This window comes from Platichthys flesus, chromosome 18 (assembly GCF_949316205.1).
Source record: "Platichthys flesus chromosome 18, fPlaFle2.1, whole genome shotgun sequence".
In the NCBI taxonomy this organism is placed as follows: domain Eukaryota; kingdom Metazoa; phylum Chordata; class Actinopteri; order Pleuronectiformes; family Pleuronectidae; genus Platichthys; species Platichthys flesus.
The window spans coordinates 15,990,858-16,003,183 of NC_084962.1; the positions used below are offsets into that span (position 1 = coordinate 15,990,858).

General features: G+C 38.6%; 1 protein-coding gene across 1 annotated transcript in view; it reads right to left on the minus strand.

Moving 5' to 3' along the window:
* ppp2r5a (protein phosphatase 2, regulatory subunit B', alpha isoform) overlaps positions 1–12,326 on the minus strand; it is a 32,101-nt gene that overhangs the window by 15,549 nt on the left and 4,226 nt on the right. The window contains exon 2 of the mRNA XM_062410881.1: positions 1,002–1,198. Coding sequence (XP_062266865.1) covers positions 1,002–1,198 — 197 coding nt within the window. The remainder of the gene's footprint in view (positions 1–1,001; positions 1,199–12,326) is intronic.

Consider the following 12,326-nt stretch of genomic DNA (forward strand, 5'->3'; position numbering starts at 1 on the left):
CATTTAAACAACATTTTAAGAGCCTTAAGAGTCTCAAAGACTGGTTTCTACAGATAGTCAAAATTTAAGTCATTTTAAAACCTTTGCTATACCAAATAGTAATCTAAAGTCTCCTTGACTCATCGGTGGACGTACGTTCTCATTGTTTCCACTGTGAAGATCTGCAGTGAGGAGTGAGTCGCTGCAGCAATGATTAATTTACTGACTGCTGTGCTGTAAATGTTACACATGAGTCATTATTACACTGTAGGAGGGAGCTAGGCTGCTCAGGGCACCTACTACACAAACACAAATCTATAATATGTTGGCCAATGATACTTCACACCGCAGGGTGTTGGTTTGTTAAACAGACAGTCGAGTGTTAAAGGATTCTGCGGCAGCAAACTGAGATACATGTACAGTTTATCTTCAGATAAATAAGGATATATATAACTCAATAATATATGTAAATCTAATCCAAGTTACTATTTGGGACATATACTATAGATCAGGGATGACTTAAAAAGGTATGAGTCCATTGCAATCGCTTTCATCAATTACAGTAATATGTGTCGTCATGGAAACGATCACTGCCATAAAAATTATCGTGCCACACTTGAGATTGTGAATAAATATTGGATTTAATTATTAGTTTGGATCTAAATTGACATTTTAAGATTTAATGACACTCAAGCAAAGTTCAAATGTTTTTGTTATTTTTTTTTTTTTACAGTTCATGTCCTTAGAAAGTCTACAGGAAAACTTTTCTGATGAAGCCTGCGCATGATAGATGTGTTGAGGGAATATCTATGACCTTAAGTATTAAATATGAACTGCAATATTAATGTTGCTGCAGAGGGTTGAAAAATCGGTTTGTTCAAGCTTGGTTGTGAAATAATAAATTTAAATCTTGGACAGTGATGCTATGGTGATACAGAGTAAAACTGTTTGCAGTTTAATACTTGCAAATGAAATGAAACTTAATTAACTGCTGCTGTGGTTGCTGTGTTTATTTTCCTCACCATATTAGTGATCTCTGGGTACGTGGACTCCACCAGCACGCCTCTGTTGGTGGAAACATAGTCCACAAGCTCGTTGAGTGTCGCCCTCTTTATCTCCTTGCTCTTCAGGTCCATCACAGAGTCGAAGAAGTCGAAGAGCATGCAACACTGCTGGAGTTTCTGGGTGAACAGTTCCTGCTGCTCTGTGGAGGGGGCATCTGGAATCATACAAAAGAAGAAATAAATTTAAAACAGATATTATGGAAACAGCTTACAGATAAGACAAGCAACAATAACCACTGGAAATGTAGCCCTGGGAGTTGTGACCTGCTTGTGCAGTGTAACAGTTTGAAATATAAAAGGTACTGCATTTGCATGTGTCTGGATTTCTTTGGTATTTGACTTCCAGACCAATTCTCAAGGTCTAGGAGTACACATACATGGCAAAGCAACCTTTAAATATGACATATTTAGTCAAACTGCAGCACACCTCACAATACACCAGTGTATTTTGCCACACACAGGCAGCCCAGTCATTCTCGGCTTTGATTGTAAAGCCTTTTATGGATTAGACGGTGAGTGCGTTCAGGGTGTATTAGAGCTGTCAAACTTGACCCCAGATCAGCTATATTCAGCATGTGGCTGCCATCCAGAAATCCAGTGACACACTGTACACTGATGTTCTGTTCCTACACAGCAGAGGCTCACTGCTGCATACACAGGACTTGCTCTGTAATAGTAGCAGCAAGACGTGGCTAATGTGAACCAACGTTCAGGTCTGATTTACAACACCTCAAGAACCAAACACCCCGGAGGTGGGGAGGTTACAAAAACACAGAAGTCAATCATAACACCAGTTGACATTGAGCTACACTGGTGAAACTCATGACAATGAGTGTCTAAGTAGCACATTTTGGAGTGTAAATTACATAAACGCGAATACAATGTCGCTGTTTATACACTGGTAACCAGTTGTAACTACTCTCTTCCATGTCCATCAGAACTAAGGACAATGCCCATCATATAAATGCATCTTAATATGAAATTGTATTTACAAATGCCAAAGTCCCATGGTCTCAAATTAATGTAGGCAAGAATATTTCTGCACCCACTTTTGGTAGATTATGGTAGTTTTGTGAAAACAAGTAAATTGAAGATATCACCATGGTGTAGAAAGTAGGTGGGATCTAAATATATATATAATGGATTTAATCAAAATGGCAGATGGTTTTAAGTGTTAATTGCAGCACATCAGTGTCTCTTATCCAGCAAATATGTTTGGGTCTTTGAAATTGCAATGACCATAAACCAATTAAAAGATCTTGAAAATAATTACTTCTTGCAGTAAAACAGGGACAACTAATTTGTGCCCTCACTCTCCACTAGAGTGTGTAACAGCGAGAGGAGTGAGGGTGAGAAGTGTCATGATCAGTTTCTCATTGAGCAATATTATGTAACTGAACAGGCACTACCTCATGAAACAATGTGGCATCAGGACATCGCAGTCAGCGACAGCTAAAAAAATGTTCACTAGCTGTGAAAGTACTCCAGTGGTGCTGACAGCTGACAAAGTACTTACGCAACTGAGCTGCACAGGTCAGACAACCGGCTGCTGCTCAGAGAGAATCTAATATCTGAGCTGACTTGTTAAAACAACACTATCCTAAATGCCAAATTTCCAAAGTATTGAGTCCCGAAGGATCTAATGATGAAAGGAGAGACTGAATAACAAAGTGAAAGAAGAAAGGAAAAGGGCAGGATGAGTGGTGTGGCAGGGCCGTACAGTAAGTGTGAACTTTTTGGGCAGACACGCAGTGTTCAAAACTTGTATGTTTTCTAGGCAGTGGAAGCCTCATGCTTTACCTATATAGGCCAATATGAGCCTTTCACAGATATGTCAGTATCAATGTGAATGTAAATTAATGTTATATAATGTATATCAATCAATATAAAAACTTAGAACTAAGAACAATGCAGAAATTCTACATTTTTTATGTCTATATTCTTTAAAGAAAACTATTGCTCAAGTTCTATAAATGTTATTATACCTGAGTTTTGTTGCGACTGATAACAGTTTATTACTGCAAAATATCAAGCATCAATACCTTTTGTCCGTCATAAGGGGTTGATAACATCTATAGGAATCGATGCCAATTGTTTAACCCTAACCCCAACCCTATTTTTTATATATATCTGCATATGTACCGGAAATGTTGTACCCTGTCGGTAACTGTCCCCAAAAATCCAAATCGGTAGTGCTCTACTTTAGATGTACTGGTAGGCCTTTGTTTTCTTTGGACCGAGCCAGCATAGCTATTGTGTTTCAAGTGTTTATGCTAAGCTAAACGTCTCCTGGCTGAAGCCTAATATGTTCAAGCTCAACATGCAAAATCTTTTTAAAGGGTTATAAAGATATTTGCTCTAAAGTGTCTCTTAGTCTCTAAGTTTGTGTTAAAACCATTTAACTCCTTTATGGTGAATTGTCTTAATCCTTCAGACAGCGGTGAATGAATGGCCTGTTAAATACACTCTGACAAGTAGATGCTTTTCCCAATGAGAAGCTATTTTTGAGATACAGATGCATTAGTGCAGGTACTACTGAGGGTGATTAGAAAGGATGGAAAATATTTCCATCAGGATGATGATGCTGTGTGCGCGAACAAAGAGAAGAAATAGGAGTTCTGATAGTTATCCAAAATGAATCAAGCTGACAAAGAAGCACGTGGATTCAGGTTCAGAGAAAAATATGGTTGTGTAAATGTGAAGGAGAAAAAGAGTCCTTCACTCCATCATGAGGACTTTCCTCACAGAATCACAATGAACTCGACATTAGAAGGAAGATATGACATTTCTTTTCCACGTATGACATATTCCGACTGCGGCGCAATACAAAGCTTCAGGAAACACTCGGACTATCATCTGGATACAACAACATGTAATTTCATTACCACACATGGACATGAGTAAGAGAGTGGCACCGCTAAAAGGGGAAACTGATAAAACACAAGATATATAATTATTCCTTTGAGCCGCACAGTGATGGTGTAAATTTAGTTGATGTTGATCTCTGCAGGTATTAAGAGTCGTACAGTTAAACGTTTCTCTTTTGGGAATAAATGTCTCGACGGGGAGAGAATTACTGAAGCACTATGACCGGGGTTATAGTCGTTTGTCCGGATAATACCAACCTTTTGAATGACTTGCAGACGTCAAGCCCTCCACTGACAAAGGCAGCCTTGTGTCTCACAAACACAGTAAATAAGCATTGATCGTACCAAAGGGCGACAAAAGGAACAGCAACCACTCCTCTCCTCTGTATTTAGCAACGACACCACTCAGCAACAACTAGCTGTTACCGAATGCCGTCATGTAATCAAAGTCTTGCGAAAGCGCTTCGGTCATTTTGAGTTTTCCAGGTTCCATTTAACGCCGGTCACAGTTTCAGCCGAATGTAAATCAGTGAATACCACATTGGTTTGTCATTGTGAGACGAACTCCATGTTGGGATCAGTGAAGCACCTTGCTTGTGTTTGGAAGGATGGACACTGACCAATGTTGTTATTACAGAATCCTTGTTCATGCGTTAACATTTAACTCTCCTCTGAATGAAATTACTCCTAAGAAATGACGTCATGGTTGCACATTGAACTGCAAAGATTTGCCTGAACAAATCAGAGGAGTTTCTCTAAAACAATAACTGTATATGATAAGATTTAATCTCAAAGCAGAGCGGCACCCACCAAGACTAACACCTTATTTCACAATGTAAAAGAGTGTGGGGGGGGGGGGGGGGGGGTGGATCCGCACCTTCGATTGATAAAAATGTATGTTCTTCCTTGGCCTACCCCATCCGTCCACCTAGTTGGTTCAGTAGTTTCGGAATAAATACAGGGTTCAATACCATTATCAAAACGGCAAGTGAAGGAAGAACATTGAAACAAGGTGTAACAAGCAGCGTCGTAGCAGTTCTGGTGTCCAGAGTTTTTAATTCCATTTCTATACAATGTTGTGCTGTAAACTTTATATTATCTTATTAATTTGTGCATTACTTAATGCATAATACCACAAAAGGAGTATATAAAGATATATATCATACAAAAGTACATTGACTATCTCAGCTTGGATATGACCTGTTTTTCTAGATCACAACTGGGAACCATTTTGTGTGCACAAACAGGAGGAGCCATCAGATCACAGTTTTGCAAGTAAGCTATGGTGAGAGGCGTTCAACAGGAAGTATTGTGCATTAAACTACACAAATTGCAGTAAGGGATGGACCAAAAGTGTCAAAATGTGAAATATGTCCAAAGAGAAGCTATAAAAGCTATAAGCATGTTGTATCCATACACTTACACAAATTCAAATAAAAAAAATTCTGTAAACTAATGAGTTTAGACGTATTTTACTGGACATGATGTTGAGACTAAACCGGTCTAAATAAGGCCCGAGACAGAGTTCATTGCTCATGCCAGAGTAAAATCAAACCAAAGTATGAAAACATTTGCCTGAGGCACTCAAGTTTCCAGTATCCATCAATTTGAAATTGATGATGTTTGACTTTTTGGGGCACTAGTCAAGCATGAAGATGAATCGATGCACAGATGGAAGGTGGCACATTCAAAATCAAAATATGCATTTGTCAACACATTGTTGTGTTCCCAACAGTGGACATATTCCCCGACATAAAGTAACAATAATATCTGCATCATCATTGTTGAACAATGTTGATTTGAACAGAATACAACACTGTATATGGGCATCCAAAGATCACTGCAGTTATGTAACCATTTTCTGTTTCAACATCCCAGGTTTTATTTTCCTAGTGACTGATGTGGTGTGCCCTGGATTAATTCTGTTCTGGTACAAACACGATGGTGTCATTCATGCATCATTTGATGGTTTTAATGAATACAAGAGTTGCAACAGTTGTGTGAAGTGCTTGACCTCCATTTGCATTCTGGTCTGCAGCAACAGCACGGTCACTTTGCATCTCTTTTCAGTCAAAAATGTGGATACAGAGAAATGCTTTGCTCGTAATCGTTTTTGCAAACTGTGAAAATGTGTGACTTTATTTTTACATAAGTCTTCCCCTCTTATACTTTGATACATCTGTACAAATGTACAGTGTGCACATGGAACAACAGGAGGTGGGGAGAGCGTGGTCTAGGGGATAGAGCGGGTGCTCTGCAATAAGAAGGTTGCCGGTTCGAATCCCACTCTTTCCCATCAGTATCTTGCCAAGGACACTTAGCAAGAACCCCTAAAATGGCCCCTCATAAATGCTGAGTGTTCTAAAAATGTTAGTCAATTTGACAAATGACATGTAAACAATAACCACCAGGATAAAACACTGCTGGTCCTGACCTATACACCAGTTAAATATACAACAAACATAGTTGTATCACACCTCAGAAATCTGAAGTGCTAATGCTTGCCCTTTTCCTCCCGTCAACAATTCATAGAATTATAGCCAAGCAGAATGAGACCAAAACAAACTGAGGGAAGCCATGCAGGTCAGGTTACGTCTGAACAGAGACATGTTAGTTCTGAAGAGCAACAAGCATTTATGAGTCTAGTTAGACTTTCAGAACCTCAGGTAATATTTACAAAGTGATCATACAACCCGTCTTTTCATTCATGAAAAGAAAAAATTAGCCGTAACTGAACATCTGCTACTATGATAGAGTTAGCTATTCAATCTACATAATAAAAAACAAGCTTGGATGTGAATTAAAAGAGTGTAGATGCAGTACTTATTGAACAATTACACTTTTTTAACTGACACACATACCTCAGAAAAAATTATTCCTTCATATATATTTGTCCATGATCACAGTAAACTCTGCAACTCAACACTGATGTTTAAAGTTAAAGTAAAGACTGGGGTTTAGGTAACAGCTTCCCTGTTGTGCAAGAGAGATATTTGTGCTGTATGCAGCCTAACATCTTCTGACATCAGAAAATGAATGAATAATAATCTAGAATCATAGTTCAAGGACTTGAGTTGCCTCAATGGGCAGAGTATGACTGGTGAGTTGTAAAAAAACAGGAGTGGCAGCCTGCTGTAGGGCCAAACGTGGCCATTAATGCACGACATGAGGTGATAGGACATAGTGCAGCTAGTTAACTGTTTGGCTAACGTGGTACTACACAACTTTAATCTAATATGTCACAGAAGTGACCAAGTTACTGCTTAACCCTAACCCTACACATTGAAAATATCAGAAGTAAAGAAGATCTTAAGGTCAACGTCAATTTAATGCACACATTATCAAATGACATCTGAGCAAACGTAGTATAGCGTTTAGGACAATTAGATTTCCTCCTATTGTAGTAGTCTGCAGGGTAGTAACTTTGGCCAATAACTAGTATGTGGGTCCTACATGGTAAACTTGTCTACTGGCAATGGCAAAGGAGTTGTCGCCATTTTGAATTAGTTAACTCTTGTTTTAAAAATCTGCATAAACACCCCATTTTCTTGTGTAAAAAGATTAGAAATTACATGCAAGTTAATAGGCATGTTAGTCAAGCAAGCAATTAAGGTTAATTTTTGTAAGAGTATGATTTAATTATGATGTTATTCACCTTATTAATTGTCATGCATTGTTATGTTGTAATTCAATTCAGAGGCCTACTATGCAGTTTTATTTTGTATTTTGTTGGTGCACTTGGAAGTTGTTCTAAGTAAATTCTAAACAACTGATACAGTTCACCTGAACTGAGTGATTAATTTTGAAACACATTTCCTTGATAGACTACCATGCACTTTTAAGTTGTTGCAATTCTATTCAGTTTCATGCAATGCACGTTGTTGGTGGAGATACATTTGATTCTGCCTGTCACTCAAATCAGTTTAATCTTAAGTATTGAGGATAATGACCAGTAAAGTTGTGTTGGTACAGCTATGTACAATGAAGTGCATGTTTTTGTTAATTAATTGCATTTCTCCGATTGACTGTTAATATGGTTTGATTATTGCTCACCTGGTTTGATTTTTGAATCCTTGGGCCTATGCGTCCTCTTGGGCATATGTTGTAAAGCTTTTACAAAATAAAATATATTGACTCCTTCAGTATGTTGTAATTTCTTGTTACCATGATCACTCATATCCTCCGGCCCCTGACTTTGCCTCAGTTTCAAGAACCGGCCCCAGCTCCAAACTAATTGAAGAGCCCTGGTCTAGAGCATTAAAAACACTTTATATTTCCTTGGAAAGAAGACATCTAGAAGTGGATTTCTGCAAAGTCATCTGGGAGTTAATCTAAATAATTTGATATTATGTTTTCTCAACGGCTACCAGCTATCATCCTCCAGAAAAATAAGTGAGCGGGTAAATGGTAAGGAATTGGATGCCCCTGCTTGTCTGTTGTTCACCAGATATCTCTCTAACTTTTAGATGGTTTCAGAACGACAAATGAATTGAGCATGTCTGTCTAAACATTGTATTTTTTAGACCTGATAACTGCATAATCGACCTAGGGTTTGACAAGCGATGAATAAAGCAAATAATCAACAAATTAATCGATGACAAAAATCATCACTCAGGACATGGGTCATATAACAGTATCCCATGTTCATTTAAAGATGGAAACCACAAGCAAACGTCAGTCATCCACTCATCTTTTCTCTGGGTGAGCAAAACATGAAAGAGAACAGACTCCAAGGAAAGAAATCAAACTCCTGAGGGGTCTGCTTCTATTTTAGACTTTAGTGTTAAACTGTGAAGCAGGAATACAACCCTTCACTGATATGCTCCTCCTGCTTTTTTATTCACATTACCTCTGTGAGTTCCTGTGAAACTTGAGCATGTGTTTCGTTGGCCGAGAGAGATAAATGTCAAATGATCTGGCCAAGAGGTCAGAACATTGCATGGAGAAAGCGTGGACAAAACCTTGTACGCCAGATGCCCGGCATATTCCTATTTCTGTCTCAGCTACTAGATTTCAACAGGTCGAGAACTTTATTCCGGTCACCGGCTAGCCAATCTCAAATGGACCCATAAGGGCACGGTCACACTATTCGTATTCACGCTGCCAGTGGCTACTGTTATATTTGCAGGTGATGGAGAACAGCCAAAGGGTCGGTTGAAGAAGAACAATTGACACTGGCTTTTTTTTTTTTTTCGTATGGGCTAAAATGGCGGTTAGGATTAGTATGGCCAGTGTAGGGTGTCTCAATCATAACAATAACAAAAATCCTAATGTGATGATGTCACGGAACAGCATGTGATCATGGGAGTTGTCTTCACCTATATTTCCAATGAAAATCTCTGATGTTGGTTTGAAAAAAGGAAATCTTATTACACTGTCCTTAAGCTATATGATATTGTGATGGCCATTGTTCACAGTTAATCTTTTAGAGAAAAGGTTGATCTGATTATTTAAGAAAACAATTGAAAGGTAATAATGATTGTAATAAATGCCAAAGAATGTGCATTGCTTCCGACACAAGAAGCTTTAGAAAAATCACACAGAGGCCATTGTTGTCTGAGTCACTAATTAGCTGCCATTATAACGAGAAACGGAAGCAGTGAAAGCACACAACACCTGCACGTCTGTGTTTTTGATTGAAAACAGGGATTATATCTGAATTGTTGTGAGTGATCGCTTCGAGACATTGGTGGAAGAGCTGCACACGCACAAAGACACAAAAAGTCAGTGCAGTATTAAGGTTGAAACATTTACGATGCATGAAGTTTTGCATGCACAACCACTGTGAAGTCGAAATTAGTATGTAATGAATGTTGGCCATACATATTTAACATATTATACGTATAAAGAAGAAATTAAAATACTGTGGTACATATCTTTTTGATGATATCCTAGTATCAGTGGGTTAGTATGGCAGCACAGAATCACACAACCCACGTCTTCAGTACAAAAAGTTCAATGCAAATCCTGATCTGCCAGAGGCCACAGTTGTGACCCTGACCAAAAAAAGGCACACAAACACTGTCACAAAATTATGCATTGATTTGCCATCTGTTGGCAGCCAGAATGGAAACAGACTGTTTGGGAAGCACTTGTCAATCAATAGGTCAGAAGAGTGGACGTGTTTTTCATGAACAGACAGTGAGGAGCCATTGCTAAAGGATGCTGGCAAAAAAAAGGCTAAAACTCAGTTACTAAATATGAAATGTCAGTGACGATGTCCATCACAATTTCCACATTGACATCTTCACAATATTAATATAAATATAGTCTGACAAACAACTGAACCTAAGGTTTTTGCTTAAAATGCAGATGAAAAATGTTACTTAATTTCTGTCCATAAATTAATTTATTTCAACAGTTTCAGGTACAAATAATTGCATAGATAGTAAAAAGGCTAAAAGGCCAAAGACTCATCATGGATCAAACCAACAATCACTCTAGCTCTAGGGATGGATACATGGGGCTAGGGCCAAAAACCACAATACAGTAATAATATGTCATGTAAAGATGGTGGGCATGAGTGATTATCTACTATATCCTTTACAGGTTTTCATTTATATAATGCAATATATGAGATTTTCATATATATGAAACCTTTTAAACAAGAAGGTTACCATTCTTTTTTTGCCAACTACTTTTACAAAAGGATATATAGTTGAAGCCAAGAGGGTGGTTTAAAGGGGAAGTCTAAGAGTAAAGTCGGTTACGAGGTCTTCGTAGTACTAGTAATATATTTTAAGTACTATTGTATAGCAATTCTGATCAACGTCGTTAAGTAACACAAAAGAGGCTGTCGACTCTTTTTATGTTAAAAATATTGGGGATGTGGCCAATTATTTTGAAATGCTATTAAGGTTTGGTCAAATTTACTGGCAATCAACTTGGTTTTTCACCAGTGCACATGCCTGTAATCAGGGAAAACATCGGGGTGCGGGGCTCGGGTCAGGCTTGGTTAGTTTTCTTTGTTCTCAGATGGGTTCGGACTAATGAATGGTTCTAGTGTGAGCATACCAGATCTCTGCAGCTTGCTCCTCATCTCTACTTGAGGCAAACAGCTTCAAGCAACATGTGCCACTTCACGCGCAACACCCCAATCTCCAACCAAAGTGTGTGCTGTCAAGTTGTATCGCAGGTAATGTGGGTCTAAGGGTTTGAGAAAAGAAGGAATAAAATGAAGATACCTCAGGTTCAACTGCATTGATTTTGAGCACGAGTCCAAACTATTTTATGGGCGATTAACGGCAAATCTGTGAAAACAGTTATCACAGATATTATAATCGAGGTTGTGAAACAGGAAGAATGAAGCAGCGGTACATCAGTAGATTGATGGATTATCTTCATTACAGCCAAAAAAGAGAAGAAAAGAGAAAACAAATTCACTTAGTGAGCAAAACTGTGTCTGTACTTACTACCTCAGCTCAAAATACCACCACTGTGACCGAAATAAAGCACAAATGAAGCAGTCTGTATTTGGAACCGAAAACATTTCCCTGGCTTGCTCTCAAGGCTTCTGGCTGCCATGGCAACGGTGTTGGTCTCTGAGTGACTCATCTTTTCGGTGTCTATCACACAACAGGAGCTATAAGCGCTCCAACCTCTCCACTGCAGGAGGGAAAGAGCATCTTTGCAGCCTGCCATCTTTCAGAACCTGAAACACACTGGCTTTGGACATTACCCTTTTTAAATCACGTTACTTGACGAACCCAAAATAGGAGTGAGAACATGAACATTATAAATCACTTAAATTGGGCCAGGTAAACATGGGTTCTAACTTGGAAATAATTTTTACACTAATACAAAAATGCTACAGGCTATTCACTCGTAGCAATAGTTTGCTTTAAGGCTAACAACATTAGCTGATACCACAACACCACCATTCATTTTAGCTTCATATTTACACCTTAAGATACACTGACAGCTATGCTTGTGCATGTAGCCTTGTAAAATGACTATTCATGTACAGACTTGTGTACTGCATCTGAATTATGAGTGTGCTACACAGACGACAGATGGTGGAATTAATGAATTTAAACTATCTTGAATGATAGCGACTGCTCCTGCAAACATCCGCAACATAAGGTACAAATGTAAGCAGGAATAGGAATTTAATGTTTTTATCCATAAATTATATATAAACAAGGATTGCAGGGGGTTTGGAGCAAATCCCAGATGAGATTGGCAGAGAGTCTGCATTCCAATTTAGGGACAGTGGTGCAGTGATAAACACTGTCACCTCACAGTAAGAAGGTTCTTGGTTATAGTACTGCTTGTGCAGGTGCCTTTCTGTGTCGAGTTTGCATGTTCTCTGCATGTCTGCGTGGGTTTTCTTTGGGTATACTCCAGCTTCCTCCCACAGTCCGTCCATGCAGTCCCAGACTCAGTGAGGTTATTCTGAGACTCCAAATTTACTATT